The sequence below is a fragment of the Mytilus edulis genome, chromosome 7, assembly GCF_963676685.1.
Source record: "Mytilus edulis chromosome 7, xbMytEdul2.2, whole genome shotgun sequence".
Lineage (NCBI taxonomy): Eukaryota > Metazoa > Mollusca > Bivalvia > Mytilida > Mytilidae > Mytilus > Mytilus edulis.
Genome location: NC_092350.1, coordinates 92,429,833 through 92,449,141, shown reverse-complemented (window position 1 = coordinate 92,449,141; position 19,309 = coordinate 92,429,833). Strand labels below are relative to the sequence as shown.

General features: G+C 35.5%; 1 protein-coding gene across 1 annotated transcript in view; it reads left to right on the top strand.

The window, feature by feature from the left end:
* Nucleotides 1-696: 696 nt before the first annotated feature.
* Nucleotides 697-19,309, top strand: part of LOC139482466 (uncharacterized) — a 34,267-nt gene continuing 15,654 nt past the window's right edge. Inside the window, exon 1 of the mRNA XM_071266370.1 lies at nucleotides 697-845. Within this exon, the coding sequence (XP_071122471.1) occupies nucleotides 734-845 (112 nt within the window). The 5' untranslated portion in view covers nucleotides 697-733. The remainder of the gene's footprint in view (nucleotides 846-19,309) is intronic.

Here is a 19,309-nt window from a genome sequence, read left to right as displayed (position 1 = left end):
GCCCGGTTTTTCAACTGGTTAAGTATACCGCTGTCGTTATTAACTTAAAATATGACAACATATCGCTAAACATGTAATGCATGGTTAAACATGTTGATCATCTCATAAATTTTGCCTTTTTAATTATTTCTAAATATTTTGTCCCTTAAAGGAATAAAAAATTCAATATTATATTCATGTTATAGATCAGTATATACGGTATATTTGCAATGGAAATATATTCATTTGAATATTTTTATTCTAGTTAACAGGCATTCATTAAAGTTTTCAAACAACTATACAGCTATCAAAGAGTCAATCTAATTGATAAATACATATTAAAATCGTATACAATGTCTATAATTAAGTAATGTGAGTATGTGGCATATTGGGAACCTATCTAAAGGTTCGTGTTAATGTTATTATAGCTTCTAAGAATTGGTGGCGTTCAAAAGGTTGATATTAGTTTGAAGAAATGTTTGAAAGTTGAGACTTTACATAAACACTCGTTAAGACTCATTATTGTATTAATCCCACAAGGTCTGTAATAGTAATTAAACGTTTTTCTAACCCTGAGTTAGATCGGTTTCATGCTGTCTTCCAATTAAATCAATCAATACATAACTTAATATTTCCAATAACGTTAATTCTGATTGGTTAATTCTGCAATCCTAAATGACTGGTCCTCCTACTTTCAGTGATAAAATGTTACAGAGGTATTTTAACTTTAGAAACAACACCGGACTGACCAAGCATGCATTTCTTTCTTTTACGTGACAAATTTGTTCTAATATCATGGACACTTCTTATTTGGTTTTTTAATTTAGGACTTTCTAACAGTTTGGACTTTAACGACAAGTCACAAGGTATGTACATTAAGAGACAGTTAGTCTCCTTCGGTGTAAACTTAGTGAAGAACATTTAAGTTACCTTAATATAAGTATATACTTAGTGAATAACATTTAAGTTACCTTAATATAGGTATATACAATAAGTCTTTATTATTCACATTTAAGTTACCTTAATATAGGTATATACAAAAAGTCTTTATATTTTTAGTATTTCAGCCAAACTAAACATTTGTCAAAGTTAAAACATGTCTTATCACTGTCAAATGTTAGCTTTGAAAGTATATGACTGGGTTATTTTAATATTTTATTAAAAAAAAAACACATTTATAATTGTTTTGAAAGGACAATTTTTTGTTTAATCTTCACAAAACAAAGCATCACGCGAATTTGTAACTATAGCTGAACAAGAGAAAATAAATATAGTATCGAGATGTTTTAAAACAAAGTAACCTGTAACAGTCACATCCGGGTATCACTAGATAAGCCAGATGTTCTGGTCATCACTTCTACATCGCTTCTGGTAAGGTTAGTGACGGTTTGTCCTTTGTTTTGCATCGGTTCTGATAAGATTCTTGACTGTTTTTCCCTCGTTTGAAACCGGTTCTGGTAAGGTTAGAGACTGTTTTTCCTTTGTTTTGCATCGGTTCTGATAAGGTTCTTGGCGGTTTGTCCTTCGTTTTAAACCGGTTCTGATGAGGTTCTTGACGGTTTATCCTTCGTTTTAAACCGGTTCTGGTAAGGTTCGTGACTGTTTGTCCTTCATTTAAACCGGTTCTGGTAAAGTTCGTGACTGTTTGACCTTCGTTTAAAGCCGGTTCGCGTATGGTTAGTACTGATTCTCCTTTGTTTTAAACCGGTTCTGGATAGTTCCAACTGTTTGTCCTTCGTTTTTAACCGGTTCCCGATAGGTTCGTACTGTTTGTCCTTCTTTTTAAACCGGTTCTGAATAAGTTCGTACTGTTTGTGCATTGTTTTAAACCGGTTCTGGATAGGTTCATACGGTTTGCCATTCGTTTTAAGCCGGTTATGGTAAGGTTTATACTGCTCAATCGTAAGTAACTATTTTTCTGTCTTATCTTTTTTGATATTTTTTTGAATTATCTGCTACGTATAACAACCTTGCTGAAGTTTGTTTCGATTGCATTTGTAGAATAGCATTTCAATGTTTAAATCTATTAACAATACAATGTATTTCATTATTAATTCAAATCAACTTTATTTGATTTTTTTTAGCGTATTTTGTAGTAAAATACATAATATGTTTGCACTGTGTCACGAAGTTTGTGAGATAAATTAAACTACGAATATTTCAAAGTTCAAACCTAAACGAAATTTCTAGTGTGTAAAATATTTATTTACTGAAAAGAAAAAATCCTAGTTATTAATGCATAAGGCAATTAATTTATAAAAGCTTTTAGAAAAGGGTGTATGTAGTATGATCAAACCCCGCATAACTTCTGTAAAGATGCTATTTATTTGCAATTGACCGTACGACTAAAGAAATTTCTATCATTGACCGGCTTTAGCTTTGTTTAATCACGAATAAAGATCTGTTGGTGTCCGATTTTTGAGGATGTTGCATGCAAAAGTTTGTTTATAAACGTAATATGTCTATTACTTTGACACATAGGAATTAGTTCTATTAACTCATATTGATAACTTACGTAAATGTTCACTTTATCTATCTATAAGTGTGAGCGCTTAAAAAACTTTGTTTATTCACTGTTTGAAATTTATGTGGCTAGATTTCTATCTAGTATGTCATGGAGTGGAAAAATTAACTTCATGATTTAATTCAAATAATCTGCCTATGGCGTTTACTTTACTTCTCTGCCATTTCATTTGAAATGATGAATTCACTTAATCGTTTTCTAGATTAAACATCGTTTTACAGAATTATTGTGATCTGTATTAAAAACGTTATAATTTCTTGCACATTCTTTTATAGTTTGGTCTCTTTGAATTTCTATTTTAAAAATATGTTTAAAACGTCAACATGGCATTTAATTTGACCAATATTGCAAATATATCATTCTGAACTTAGAATTGTTTAATCTGACAATGGAATTAGGGATTCTGGATGGGTTCATTTTATGTTTTTCTCCGTATTCGTATGAAGCTGTTTACGGCATTCACATTTTTCAGAGCGTTTATTCACAACATTTTGTTAGACCCTTCATATTCGGTTGAAAAATCCCAGATAGCATTAGAACTGAAGGGAGTGTTGGCTGAGGGTAATTAAAGGTAACATGTTAAATTTTACTACCATAGAAAAACACCAAATTTTGATGTTGAGGAACAAAAAATGTTAAGGTTAAACTTTGTTTTCAATTTAACCCGTATTTGGTTGGTTTTGCTTTTGCATTTCCATTGAATGAAATGATATTTCCACTTGATAAATGATAGGCTGTTAGTAATACAGTTAAATGAGTAAGCGATACAGTACTAATAGTGGTCCGTCATATTTATTTTCCGTTTGTTGTTTTTCCCGTTGGAATTATTTAATATTTTGGCATGTCATGGCCTCTAATACTTTACTTTAATTTACACTATGAATTGTGCTCTTTGGTGGTCATACAATGTCCTATAACTGATTACTTCCACTTAATTTGGTCTTAAGTGGTTAGCTGTCTAGTTGAGAAAGCAAAGCATACAACAAGTGTTTTATAATGAACTGGTACAGTCATATATAAATATGAAACTAGTAATACTTTATATGAATCGAAAACCGTTTACACTTTAATCATTTGTGATCTTGAAATCATTTACGAAATTCAAATCAAATTACATCTTTCAACCGACACGATTATAATGTTTTGCACAGTGATGCTCAATTTAATTTTAATAATTCAAAAGTTACTATTCATAACATAACTAACAAAATGATACTAATTAGCTGTATCGATGCCGTGTGAATTGTGGCACGTCAAATGTCACCGGATTCAAGGCAATCTCTCCTCTAAACGATGTATAGCTAATCAAATCATTGTTAAAGTATCCCAGTTTGGGTGTATATCCATGTTTATGGGTGACATAGGAAGGGCCAAAGAAAGACGGTAATGTGTTTTTCAAGTATCTATTAGCACGTAATATTGTCATTCCATTAATAAGCACAAGAATGAGAGAATTAGGAAATGGAACACTATCCCAGATATATAATTAGATGTGCAATAGATAACTTATAGATGAATAAGACAAGAGCAATATTATCATTTAATACCGACATCTAAGTTTGTCATTCGATACCGACAGTAGTTTTACATTTAAGATGTTTTGTTTCATTAATTGTGATGTTCTTTATACTTTATTTAAGAGATTAACGCTAAAGGATTTCCCCGTTAATCGACATTTTATCTGTTATTGTATTTTAACAGTCTAATAGGTATTTTCTGTCTATATAGTTGTTTTAAAATATTTAAGCGGCCTTAGATGAAAAAGAATCAAGAAAACGGTAAATAACTGTTTTTTAGATAATCAGCTTTTACTATTAAGATCAATTAATGCAAATAAAGTCAGAATGCGAATACATATGTTTACTCTTTTAGATCATTTTGTAGCAACAAACAAAGGAACTATGTCAATTGGACATGCTTTGATACTATATCAGCGCTTGAATTTTTACTTGATAACACTTTTGATTGCTTTTGAGATTCCGTGTATCGACAAGTTATTGGTATTCTAGTTGGGACTAACTGTGCACCACTTATTGCGGAGCTGTTTTTGTATTGTGATACAATTTAATCACAATACATGACTAAAGAAATTTATCCTGTTGAACTTACTGTAAACAAAGCTGATACTAGCAATGACCACTGCAAGCCCTTTCCTCGATCTTGATATCTTTATCATAAACGGGAAGCTTCTAATTCAAATTTATGATGAAAGAGATGATTTTTCCTTTCCTATCGTTAATCATCCTTTTTCCGATGGTGACGATATCACAAACTAGTCGAAACATTTACTAAGTTTTATCATCGGTATAAGGAAATCATTTATAAATATAACTTATCTTATACGTTCAGGTATTTCACATACTATCTTTTATGGTACTATTCTTTACAAATCACAAACATGTCAGTATTCACCTCAAAAGCTAATAAAACCTTTAAACAGACTTATTAGGAAGGGGTATATTCAACGATACTGTTGTCAGGTCATTAAAGATTGCATATTTTGGCTTAAATATTGATTCACTTATAGGGTCTTTGCGTCGGAATTAAACACATTTATTCTAAAACCAGTTTTTGGCATGACACGTGTAATGTTCTTCTCATATATTTCATGATGGAATAATACTAAAACCCTAACAGGAGGGATTGTACCTGATATTCATGTGATGAAGACATAATCTTTCCATAAGTTTAATTGAGGTCTGGAGCTGGCATGTCAGTAACTGCTAGTAGTCTGTTGTTATTTATGTATTATTGTCATTTTGTTTATTTTCTTTTGTTTCATATTCTGACATCGGACTCAGACTTTTCGTAAACTGTATTGTTTTGCATTTGATTTTTCTACATTGGCTAGAGTTATAGGGGCAGGGTTTAGATCTAAAAAAAAAACATGCTTAACCCCGCTGCAATTTTGCGCCTGTCCCAAGTCAGGAACCTCTGGCCTTTGTTAGTCTTGTATGATTTTTAAATTTAGTTTCTTGTGTATAATTCGGAGTTTAGTATGACGTCCATTATCACTGAACTAGTATAAGATTGAGAATGGAAATGGGGAATGTGTCAAAGAGACAACAACCCGACCATCGAAAAAACAACAGCAGAAGGTCACCAACAGGTCTGCAATGTAGCGAGAAATTCCCGCACCCGGAGGCGTCCTTCAGCTGGCCCCTTAACAAATATATACTAGTTCAGTGATAATGAACGCCATACTAAACTCCAAATTGTACACAAGAAACTAAAATTAAATACATATTTGTTTAGGGACCAGCTAAAGGACGCCTCCGGGTGCGGGAGTTTCTCGCTACATTGAAGACCCATTGATGGCCTTCGGATGTTGTCTGTTCTATGGTCGGGTTTTTGACTCTTTCACACATTCCCCATTTCCATTCTCAATTTTAAATAGAATTATATTCACCGAAATAGTTGATAAGCAGTTAACATCTCTATACATATGAATAATAATTTTGTCAAAAAATAAAATCACAAAAATACTGAACTCAGATGAAAAATATAACAACTATCGCGGAACATCGTTATACCGAAACTCACCAGAGAACTTTTGTTAACTGACGTTACATTTCTGTTAGAGCCATTTTACCTATATTATAATTAGCAGCTTTTATTCTTTCTCTTTTAAGATTTAGTATGGATTGTTCATGAACACCAAACAACTTATCCGGTATTCAAGTTAGAGTCCCATTGGAACTACTAATTATTGTATTTGGAGTTGATCGATAGTTAAGACATTGTTTGTTACATGTATTATTGTAATACTATTCTCTCCAATGTATAATTTATCTAACTGTTTTAACTAGTGTGTATATTTTCCACCGAGGTATCTTGCGCGGTCAAGTCTGTACCTATACTATGATACGCGCTTACGAGTTAACGGATGTGTGATATATGATTGGACAGTCTAAAGGTATTTTTATTTTAAAGTCCTTTAGAATGCAAGGGTATATCTTATATGAAATCGACTTTACTCATATGTATCACAAATTAAAGTGCATTTGATTTGGACATTTCGTAAAGGGAGAATACTCGATGATCTACAAAACATTTCTTTGTGAGTTTTGGTCAGACAGTTCCAGAAAAACTATTATCATGTCATGATGTGGTCTGAAAAATAGTTCATAATTAAATAATTGTAGGTTTAATTCATGTGAATAGATATTTTGATTTAAATGATTGATATTAAAAAGCTTGATATCTTAATAAGAAATCAAGAAAAATAAATAGTTTTTTTATGGATGCAAACTTAAGTTATTTTTAAAACATGTGTAAAAAAAAAATCGATCATGTACGAAACCAAATTTCCTTTTCATTCCTAATGGTCAATCTAGAATGACCACAATAGTACTGGTTGATCAGCTGTTGATTAGAGAATGTTGCTCAGGGTCTTACTGGAATAATTCTGCGCTCTAGCCAATCGAGGGAAGCAATCGGTGATTACTCGGAGATCGGCGGAATATAACGAGTCGACTGACATTATCTGGGTTACCTAGTATCAGAATGTTTGGGAGAACTTTGATGAATTTAACAAATTGATTTTTCCGGTAGAGGTTAATTTAAAAATTCAAGAAGAAATGAGGCTCACCCTCAATAGTATTAACTACTTCACATAGTCGCAGATTTTGATTTTTTGAAGGTATCTCTCTGTTTTATTAATTTCATAGTTAAGCGATTGTACTTTTAAATTGTGTTGAAACTGTTTCAAATATAACACTTCTCCCGTTTTTATTTACACGATCGCACTATAAATAAATTAACACGCAGAGAGTAAACCCATCAAATCATTAATATTGTATAAATCGTTTTCATGAATTACTTAAATCTGTAAATCACGTTTACCAGTGTTAAATTAACTGAAATAAACAAATAAAATCTCAGATCCGATATAGTCTTGAACGATATTTTTTGTTCAATAAAAGACTTAAATAAAAATTAAAGTGTATTTCAAACTATATTTCTATAAAAACATAATAATTTCTAAAGTAGTTTGTAATAACCCAAGTAATGAAATATATCAGAATTTGCAATTATGTTTTTAATATATTTAGTTAGTGAGTTTAACACCCTCGTCGAACGAAATATAATTATTACAGCTAACCGAGAAGATTTGTCGTACAATTGAACGATTCAATTAAATATAGTAATAAGCTTTTTGTCACAAATTAAATCAGTTTTCTGGAGCAAAAAGGTCTAGGCAGTTATACGATCCGTTGGAGTTTCTAGAGATTATCAATAAAATTCTGATACTAAATTTAAGCTATTCCTTTTATACTTCACTGATAGTGACAAATCTTCACTCAAGTTTCTTTGACTATTTTTTTTCAGTTTTTAATCAAAAGTTGCATTTGAGGGTGTGGATGAGATTTTAAGAAAAGAGAAAATATAGAATTAGAGTTAAAACAAATAATAGGACAAACAAATCAATAATAGAAAGAAACAAAAATACCCCCTTAGTATAGAAAAATTGTATAAAGAATTATTGAGTACAGAAAAGAAAACAATTATTGAATACAGAAAAGAAAACAATTATTGAGTACAGAAAGGAAAACAATTGTTGAGTACAGAAAAGAAAACTGAACCCCCTCTACACCCTTATATTTTTTTTCTTTTCAAGATTATTCCTGACGATGCAGATTTCATGTATTTGAATTAACTGTTATTTGAAATACTAAATCATTTCTATACCCACTAACACCATTGCTGGTTAATTGTCACAAACGAACCAAACTGTAAGTTTTAAATTACTTTTATTGACGTTTTCCAATTAAACTTTGGGTGGATGTAATATTTTGACATATCTTCACAAATTTTAAATTAAAATCATAGATAACTTATTAAATTTCGGCATTGTATAACTCATATTATTATGTATGAGCTCATGTTACCTAATAATCTTAATAAATCTAATTTGCAGCCAACTGCCTTACAATATGGACAATTATAGTTTGGACTCAAAATTGTATAGTAAAGATAATTCTCATTTATTAAAAGTTTCTGTTATGTTACAATTTAGTTGGTTTTTGGTAATAATTCTTAGCCTTTCAACTACGTCTTTTGTCTTCCCACGTTATTGAAAAAAGGAAGTACGTCACTGTGAGTTTGATGACGTAAATATTTTAAGATAAAACAAAGACAACTATAAACGAGGGTATGGATGGGGGGTCTGTTATTCTGTAAACATTTAATTTTCACCCCATTTTTCTCTAATCTTTAAAAAATTAACCCCTTTTTTCTCTAATCTTCCAAAAATTAACCCTTTTATTCTCTAATCTTCTATTTTTTGGCTCATTATTCTCTAATCTTCATTTTTTAAGGGCATTATTCTTTAATCATTTAACCCCATCCAAACCCTCATAAACCTGACCACTGCCGATAAGAGATTTAAAATATAGTTTTAAATCCTATTATGTTACAATTTAGTTGGTTTTTTGTTTATTTGAACAGGCCCGTTCTCAATGTTGATTGGTTGAACAGGGCTACAGTACATAGTGTACATACAAAAGATGGCTTTGTCAGTTTATTTTCAATTTATTTGTTTGAATGTCCCTTTGGTATCTTTCGCCTTTCTTTCACAAACAGTCTATGAGATTAGTGTTTGGATTGGTGACGTAAATTGGGGGAGGGGGGATTCTTTCTTGGTGTTTCCGTCTGCGTTTTTATAAACCATTTTTTTTTCTCTTTTGACACTATGGTATTCCACTCTTACATTATAATAATTTTATTTGCAAAATACACCCATATGGGTCAAGCAAACACAAATACAACATTTAATACAGACAGTGAAGAATTACAAATATAAACATAAAAAAAACATAGTTATAAATGGTAATTAATGTAACCTTTGATCTATATAGATAGTTAATCTTGTTTTAGATAGATATACATGTAGTAATAATTACATGGACCTCATTTTCGCAATTCTAAAGATTGCTTTATAAAGTCACCAATTTCTGTCAAAAGCTCAGATTTAGGATTTAAAAGTTGTTTTAGCTTTAAAAGTGGTTGATAATTTGTAAAATCAGGATTTATATTATTAATCTTTAAAAATAAGCAATCTCATATAGTTGAGTTTAGTTTGCAATATAGAAAAAATGGTATTCATCATCAATTTTATTACAAAGTTTACATAACCTTTGATCTCTGGGTACATTTTTATATATCTTCCCATTTCAACCTCTAGGTTATACACCACACGAAACCCAAACAATATGGGAAAAGGTTACATTTTTACGTACACACTATATGAAGAGGTATCAATTTTAATATATAATTTATATGGAAAGGATGGGGTAACTGATCCCCAGCGGTACCCCTATCAATAAAGAATAGAAGTAGCTCCACTCCCCGAGGACGTAATATCTACCGCGGGTCAATCTGTCGACAAATCTGGTCTCGCTCTTTTTGGCGTCAAAGATATTACAGCAGATTTTAATTTCTTTTAGTATTTAAGACGGACTGACGAGTTTTTAACATCGATAAACTACTTTAAATTGTTAATTACTAGAATTATATTATCGCTGATTTGTAAGTCAACAGAATAGAAATGCAACTGGGTTTGCAATGTTTCATTTACAGTTTCAAGCTGAATGCAGATTCAATTGTTTTCCATATTTCCTTAATTTTGTAATTTTTGTAATTCCTTCACACCTCCAGGTGCGGGAGTTTCTCGCTGCATTGAAGACCTATGGGTGCATGGCCCTCGGCTGTTGTCTGCTTTATGGTTGGGTTGTTGTCTCTCTGACACATTCCCCATTTCCATTCTCAATTTCATTTATGATTAACCAGAAAATCTGTTATAAATCTGAAGAGGTTCCTTTGTTCCTTTAAATATTGTTTTGGTGATCCGTTAATTTTCATATTAATATTCATTTTTATATGAATAAGGCCGTTTGATTTCTCGTTAGAATTGTTTTACATTGTCTTATCGGGACCTTTTATAGCCGACTATACAGTATGGGCTTTGCTCATTGTTGAAGGCCGTGCGGTGACCTATAGTTGTTAATGTCAGTGTGATTTTGGTCTCTTGTCTCCTTGGCAATCATACCACATCATCTTTTTTATATTACTAATCGTAACAAATTAAAGAGTTTATTTGCACTTTAACAACAAAACAAAAAACGCCACTCATTACTAATCTCTGGATATAATACTTGAAATGGATATACAAGGAGCATAATCCGTAAAATGATCAACATATTAGGAATGATTCAAGGATTAACATACTGGTTTTACTAATAACCTATAATACGTTATACATTTGATAATATTTACTTAAATAATACATTGAATTACATGACAAATATGATAGTGTTAAGATTAAACAATTTGAGAATATCCGACCTCCGCTCTTCATTAGCTTAAGAAAGAGAATACAAAATACGACAGTCCATTCACTGAAACATTTTTCAATTTTATCTTTGAGTAACTATTTGTAATATTGTGTTTACTTAGTGTTAGAGAACGACCATTTAACATTTAAAAAAAAGGGAGGGGGGGGGGCATTTTTTTTTTCTAAACAATATTCTGGTCAAGCACATGACAAAAAAAAATATTTTCGGACTGAGAAAAAATACCATATCCCCTCCCCTTAAAGTTAAATGGTCGTTCCCTTGTATGATATTTAAAATATTATAATCGTTAAGCATACGTATTAAACTAGATGTAATGGTTACAGCAACCAAAAAAAAAATATATTAATAACCATATATGTTCTGCTGTAACTAGTCACCACAGGTAATTAAGGTAGCACTTTAATTGGAAGGAACTTTTCATCAGTGATAGAAATGAGTCAAAAGGGTGTCGGTTCTCCTCATACCCCTGACAAACATCGGGGGGGGGGGGGGGGGGGTAAAAAATGTTCGATGGTCGCATGACATATGAATAATAACAATACACATAACATTAGCCCACTTAAATTTGTCCTTATACAATCAAGCAACACACAAACTCAAACAAAAGCATACTGCTTTACAGCTATAAATTCTTTGAAGGTTGTTTGATGTTGAACAGGAAGTTTTTGTCAGTATTGTCGATACGCCTTGGTCACATGTAACAATTATAGCGCTTTGTGTGATGTTTAAGTCAGATATAATTCTACAATTCCTCAAAACTACAGCCATTTACTAACGCTTTCATTAATATAAAAACAATAAAAATCATAACTCTTCGTCTTTTATTATGCTATTTACATAAATGTCTAATTTGATATAGATTTGTTTAACTTGTTATTTTTAAAAGTGCTTTCATGTTTGGTTTTATGGTATTTAAGCTAACGGATATTAATGGCGGTACGGCGACCATTCCCTAATCCAATAAACCTTCAAAAATAATTTTTGTCACATTTCATTTTGCGTTTCTATTCTCATGCTTAAACAAATATGAAATTTTCATTAAACAATCCTTGTTTATAGTAATGTCACAGAAAATGTGGTCTAATTGTCATTGAGAAAACACATTAAATCATAAATCTCGGCTATATCTGAAGAACATGATATTTTATAGGTTAATGTTAGTCCATTTTATAGGTTAAAGCTAGTATATTTTATAGGTTAACAATGGTAGAATATTTGTGCTAAAAAGAGAAAGTTGATACAAAAGAAAGAATCTACGATCTCCCTTACTCGAGACGAACACGCTACCTCATCACGACTTCCCTTACTCGAGACGAATACGCTACCTCATCACGACCTCCCTTACTCGAGACGAACACGCTACCTCATCACGACTTCCCTTACTCGAGACGAACACGCTACCTCATCACGACCTCCCTTACTCGAGACGAACAAGCTACCTCATCACGACCTCCCTTACTCGAGACGAACACGCTACCTCATCACAACCTCCCTTACTCGAGACGAACACGCCAACTCATCACGACTTCCCTTACTCGAGACGAACAAGCTACCTCATCACAACCTCCCTTACTCGAGACGAACACGCTACCTCATCACGACCTCCCTTACTCGAGACGAACACGCTACCTCATCACGACTTCCCTTACTCGAGACGACCTCCCTTACTCGAGACGAACACGCTACCTCATCACGACCTCCCTTACTCGAGACGAACACGCTACCTCATCACGACTTCCCTTACTCGAGACGAACACGCTACCTCATCACGACCTCCCTTACTCGAGACGAACAAGCTACCTCATCACGACCTCCCTTACTCGAGACGAACACGCTACCTCATCACAACCTCCCTTACTCGAGACGAACACGCTACCTCATCACGACTTCCCTTACTCGAGACGAACACGCTACCTCATCACGACCTCTCTTACTCGAGACGAACACGCTACCTCATCACGACCTCCCTCACTCGAGACGAACACGCTACCTCATCACGACCTCCCTGACTCGAGACGAACACGCCACCTCATCACGACCTCCCTCACTCGAGACGAACGCGCTACCTCATCACGACCTCCCTTACTCGAGACGAACAAGCTACCTCATCACGACCTCCCTTACTCGAGACGAACACGCTACCTCATCACGACCTCCCTCACTCGAGACGAACACGCCACCTCATCACGACCTCCCTCACTCGAGACGAATGCGCTACCTCATCACGACCTCCCTAACTCGAGACGAACAAGCTACCTCATCACGACCTCCCTTACTCGAGACGAACACGCTACCTCATCACGACCTCCCTCAATCGAGACGAATACGCCACCTGTTGTTTAAATAATAACTTAATGTTCTTTCAGTTGATTTTTTTCAGCGTTGCACATTTGATGTTTAAATTGAATGATAGTTTAGTCTTTGAACCATCATTTACTTATAAGAAGTAACTTGCTTTGCATTAGCTTTCAGTAATCGGGATTACTCTTAGATCTTGAGTCTTTTTGCTAGTTAATTTTATAATTTTATAGATCTGATGAGTCAAGCTGTCCCCTATTACTACGAGGATAGCTGAGACCTTACAAACATGCCCCCATTACCGAAGTTAAAAGTCGTAAGTTAGTGTTTGTCGTTGTCTATCTGTTAAACTCTGTTTTAAACTGATATGATACCGGTATTAGTGAATCAAAATCTAAAGTTAAACAGCAAACGGAGTATTGTTGTAATCTTTATTGTAACGAATCTAAAGCGAAGGATTGCTGTCTTTATCAAATATTTCCAAGATTTCGTTTTTTTCTTTAAAAAAAGTCTTAATTACAGGAAACGCATTATTTTAGCCAATCCTGGAAATTCAAAGCTTACAATTAAATAGAATGCATGTGCATCTTTCTTTGAGGTCACGTGATGCTTGGATTACTTCATATTTCTGAAAAAACTCAATGTTTATGTTTTTAATATCTGTATTTAAGAATATTCAACCTTAATTGAATGGGAAAGTTTACCCTAACAGGCATTTTCACTTTCATTCTTTAGAAATTCCCATGAAACATACAAATATTTATATATATAATTGTTAAATGAAAATTTGTCCTAATTAACAGGAAATGTTTTCATACAGAATGATGGAACGTCAATGAACGTATCATATAATTGTTATTACTCTGGATTTACTTGCCTGACAGCTATATTCTCCTAATACAGATTGTTAAAAACGAATAATATCTATAATCTTTAGCACGACCAATGCATTATTATATAAATAAAAGGAGATAGTGGTTTTACACTATGAATGCAATATTCACACGATAATAATTACAAGATTTGTACATGTCACATTCAATAATTACAAGAATTGTACATGTCACATTTGATCTTGAAAAATAAACAAGTACCATTTTTTCAGTTTTTAAATGCTAGATTTTTTCTATATTTCTTGCTGATCATCTCACTCTATAGCTATTCGAGTTTGTTCAACTTTTCATTTTTTTAAGATATTAATAGTGCAATGCGTCAAAAGCAAGATTCAATAAGGTTTTACTTGGAAAACATAAAAATAAGGAGATGGGATACAAGTCTTGTCCGTACGACACTTTATAAGAGGTTTTGACTCGGATCCGGTCTAGTGTATACCAAACTTTAAGTTGGTTTTATTCAAAACTGATGTAGTGCGCACCACACTTTAAGTTGGTTTTATTCAAAACTGATGAAGTGCGCACCAAACTTTAAGTTGGTTTTATTAAAAACTGACGAAGTGCGCACCAAACTTTAAGTTGGTTTTATTCAAAACTGATGAAGTGCGCACCAAACTTTAAAGTTGGTTTTATTCAAAACTGATGTAGTGCGCACCAAACTTTAAGAAGACAGTTTATAAGAAGGCAATATAGGACAAGACGCAATTTTTTTAACTCATCTACGTTTAAAGTATATTGTTAAAGGAAAAAGAGAAAAACAAATCGGCAAATATTAATAGATTTAGAATGGAATAATATAAAAGAAAGATTAACAGCTTGTTGTGTACCCTTAACGCATATCCATGTCGATGTTACACATAGGTTTAATGCTTGTATATATATACATACTTTTATGTATATGTGTTTTGATCAGTCTCTTGTAACTCTTTTTAGAGTGGGTTATGTTTACACTGTTGTTTATATATATATATATATATATGTATTTCTTTTATGGTTGGGGCCTGTTATCTAACTCCCACGTGAATAGATATTTTTCGTATCACGCCGTACGGAGTGTGATATGAAAAAGTGATATCAAAATTACGTTAATTTGATTGGCTTATCTCGTAAATTTCCAATATTTTCATTGGCTGTTGATCAGGTCATTATTCACTGGAAAAGGTCATGCCGAGACTACTTTTTTCTTGACAACTGATTGTTTACTTCCGGTTTTCGCGATTTTCGTCTGCTTTATCATCTGCATTATCTAATAAAAATCTTATCATGGACGAAGAAATAAAGAAAGGAACCCGTGCACTCGTTATGAAACCTATAAAAATATAAAAAAAGAAGATATATCTGGGAGTCAATGGAACAGTATTCTGTTCACACAAGAACATACAACACAATAAAATAAAACCATATTAGTTCAAAAAGTATACAGATCAGTACGCGTTGCAAAGAATAACGGCCGTAGCAACACAACTCGCAACAAATAGGCCACGCACATACAACTTTTTGCCATAAGAGAAATAGGTTTAACAACTTGTGAGAATTAGATATCGCTTGATATCAACTCTCGTTATTTAATTTCAATAATAATAAACTCGCCATAGAGGTAGTTACTGGACTGTAGATACCCTCGGGACTTACAGAAGTAGTTACTGGACTGTAGATACCCTCAAGACTTACATAGGTAGTTACTGGACTGTAGATACCCTCGGGACTTACAGAAGTAGTTACTGGATTGTAGATACCCTCGGAACTTACAGAAGTAGTTACTGGACTGTAGATACCCTCGGGACTTACAGAAGTAGTTACTGGACTGTAGATACCCTCGGGACTTACAGAGGTAGTTACTGGATTGTACATACCCTCGGGACTTACAGAGGTAGTTACTGGATTGTAGATACCCTCGGGACTTACAGAAGTAGTTACTGGATTGTAGATACCCTCGGGACTTACAGAGGTAGTTACTGGACTGTAGATACCCTCGGGACTTACAGAGGTAGTTACTGGACTGTAGGTACCCTCGGGACTTACAGAAGTAGTTACTGGACTGTAGATACCCTCGGGACTTACAGAGGTAGTTACTGGACTGTAGATACCCTCGGGACTTACAGAGGTAGTTACTGAATTGTAGATACCCTCGGGACTTACAGAGGTAGTTACTGGACTGTAGATACCCTCGGGACTTACAGAGGTAGTTACTGGACTGTAGATACCCTCGGGACTTACAGAGGTAGTTACTGGACTGTAGATACCCTCGGGACTTACAGAGGTAGTTACTGGATTGTAGATACCCTCGGGACTTACAGAGGTAGTTACTGGACTGTAGATACCCTCGGGACTTACAGAGGTAGTTACTGGACTGTAGATACCCTCGGGACTTACAGAGGTAGTTACTGGATTGTAGATACCCTCGGGACTAACAGAGGTAGTTACTGGACTGTAGATACCCTCGGGACTTACAGAGGTAGTTACTGGACTGTAGATACCCTCGGGACTTACAGAGGTAGTTACTGGACTGTAGATACCCTCGGGACTTACAGAGGTAGTTACTGGACTGTACATACCCTCGGGACTTACAGAAGTAGTTACTGGATTGTAGATACCCTCGGGACTAACAGAGGTAGTTACTGGACTGTAGATACCCTCGGGACTTACAGAAGTAGTTTCTGGACTCTAGATACCCTCGGGACTTACAGAGGTAGTTACTGGACTGTAGATACCTTAGTTACTGATTTGTAGATACCCTCGGGACTAACAATCCACCAGCAGAGGTGGTTACTGGATTGTAGATACCCTCGGGACTTACAGAAGTAGTTACTGGAATGTAGATACCCTCGGGACTTACAGAGGTAGTTACTGGATTGTAGATACCCTCGGGACTTACAGAGGTAGTTACTGGATTGTAGATACCCTCGGGACTTACAGAGGTAGTTACTGGACTGTAGATACCCTCGGGACTTACAGAGGTAGTTACTGGACTGTAGATACCCTCGGAACTTACAGAAGTAGTTACTGGATTGTAGATACCCTCGGGACTTACAGAGGTAGTTACTGGACTGTAGATACCCTCGGGACTTACAGAGGTAGTTACTGGACTGTAGATACCCTCGGGACTTACAGAAGTAGTTACTGGATTGTAGATACCCTAGTTACTGGATTGTATATACCCTCGGGACTTACAGAGGTAGTTACTGGACTGTAGATACCCTCGGGACTTACAGAAGTAGTTACTGGACTGTAGATACCCTCGGGACTTACAGAGGTAGTTACTGGACTGTAGATACCCTCGGGACAGAAGTAGTTACTGGACTGTAGATACCCTCGGGACTTACAGAAATAGTTACTGGACTGTAGACACCCTCGGGACTTACAGAGGAAGGTACTGGACGGTAGATACCCTCGGGACTTACAGAAGTAGTTACTGGACTGTAGATACCCTCGGGACTTACAGAAGTAGTAACTGGATTGTAGATACCCTCGGGACTTACAGAAGTAGTTACTGGACTGTAGATACCCTCGGGACTTACAGAGGTAGTTACTGGACTGTAGATACCCTCGGGACAGAAGTAGTTACTGGACTGTAGATACCCTCGGGACTTACAGAAGTAGTTACTGGACTGTAGATACCCTCGGGACTTTCAGAAGTAGTTACTGGACTGTAGATACCCTCGGGACTTACAGAGGTAGTTACTGGACTGTAGATACCCTCGGGACTTACAGAAGTAGTAACTGGATTGTAGATACCCTCGGGACTTACAGAAGTAGTTACTGGACTGTAGGTACCCTCGGGACTTACAGAAGTAGTTACTGGACTGTAGATATCCTCGGGACTTACAGAAGTAGTTACTGGACTGTAGATACCCTTGGGACTTACAGAAGTAGTTACTGGACTAGATACCCTCGGGACTTACAGAGGTAGTTACTGGACTGTAGATACCCTCGGGACAGAAGTAGTTACTGGACTGTAGATACCCTCAGGACTTACAGAAGTAGTTACTGGACTGTAGACACCCTCGGGACTTACAGAGGTAGGTACTGGACGGTAGATACCATCGGGACTTACAGAAGTAGTTACTGGACTGTAGATACCCTCGGGACTTTCAGAGGTAGTTACTGGACTATAGATACCCTCGGGACTTACAGAGGTAGTTACTGGATTGTAGATACCCTCGGGACTTACAGAGGTAGTTACTGGATTGTAGATACCCTCGGGACTTACAGAGGTAGTTACTGGACTGTAGATACCCTCGGGACTTACAGAGGTAGTTACTGGACTGTAGATACCCTCGGGACTTACAGAGGTAGTTACTGGACTGTAGATACCCTCGGGACTTACAGAAGTTGTTACTGGACTGTAGATACCCTCGGGACTTACAGAGGTAGTTACTGGATTGTAGATACCCTCGGGACTTACAGAGGTAGTTACTGGACTGTAGATACCCTCGGGACTTTCAGAAGTAGTTACTGGACTGTAGATACCCTCGGGACTTACAGAAGTAGTTACTGGACTGTAGATACCCTCGGGACTTACAGAGGTAGTTACTGGACTGTAGATACCCTCGGGACTTACAGAAGTAGTTACTGGATTGTAGATACCCTCGGGACTTACAGAAGTAGTTACTGGACTGTAGATACCCTCGGGACTTACAGAGGTAGTTACTGGATTGTAGATACCCTCGGGACTTACAGAGGTAGTTACTGGATTGTAGATACCCTCGGGACTTACAGAAGTAGTTACTGGATTGTAGATACCCTCGGGACTTACAGAGGTAGTTACTGAATTGTAGATACCCTCGGGACTTACAGAGGTAGTTACTGGACTGTAGATACCCTCGGGACTTACAGAGGTAGTTACTGGACTGTAGATACCCTCGGGACTTACAGAGGTAGTTACTGGACTGTAGATACCCTCGGGACTTACAGAGGTAGTTACTGGACTGTAGATACCCTCGGGACTTACAGAGGTAGTTACTGGACTGTAGATACCCTCGGGACTTACAGAGGTAGTTACTGGACTGTAGATACCCTCGGGACTTACAGAGGTAGTTACTGGACTGTAGATACCCTCGGGACTTACAGAGGTAGTTACTGGACTGTAGATACCCTCGGGACTAACAGAGGTAGTTACTGGACTGTAGATACCCTCGGGACTTACAGAGGTAGTTACTGGACTGTAGATACCCTCGGGACTTACAGAGGTAGTTACTGGACTGTAGATACCCTCGGGACTTACAGAGGTAGTTACTGGACTGTAGATACCCTCGGGA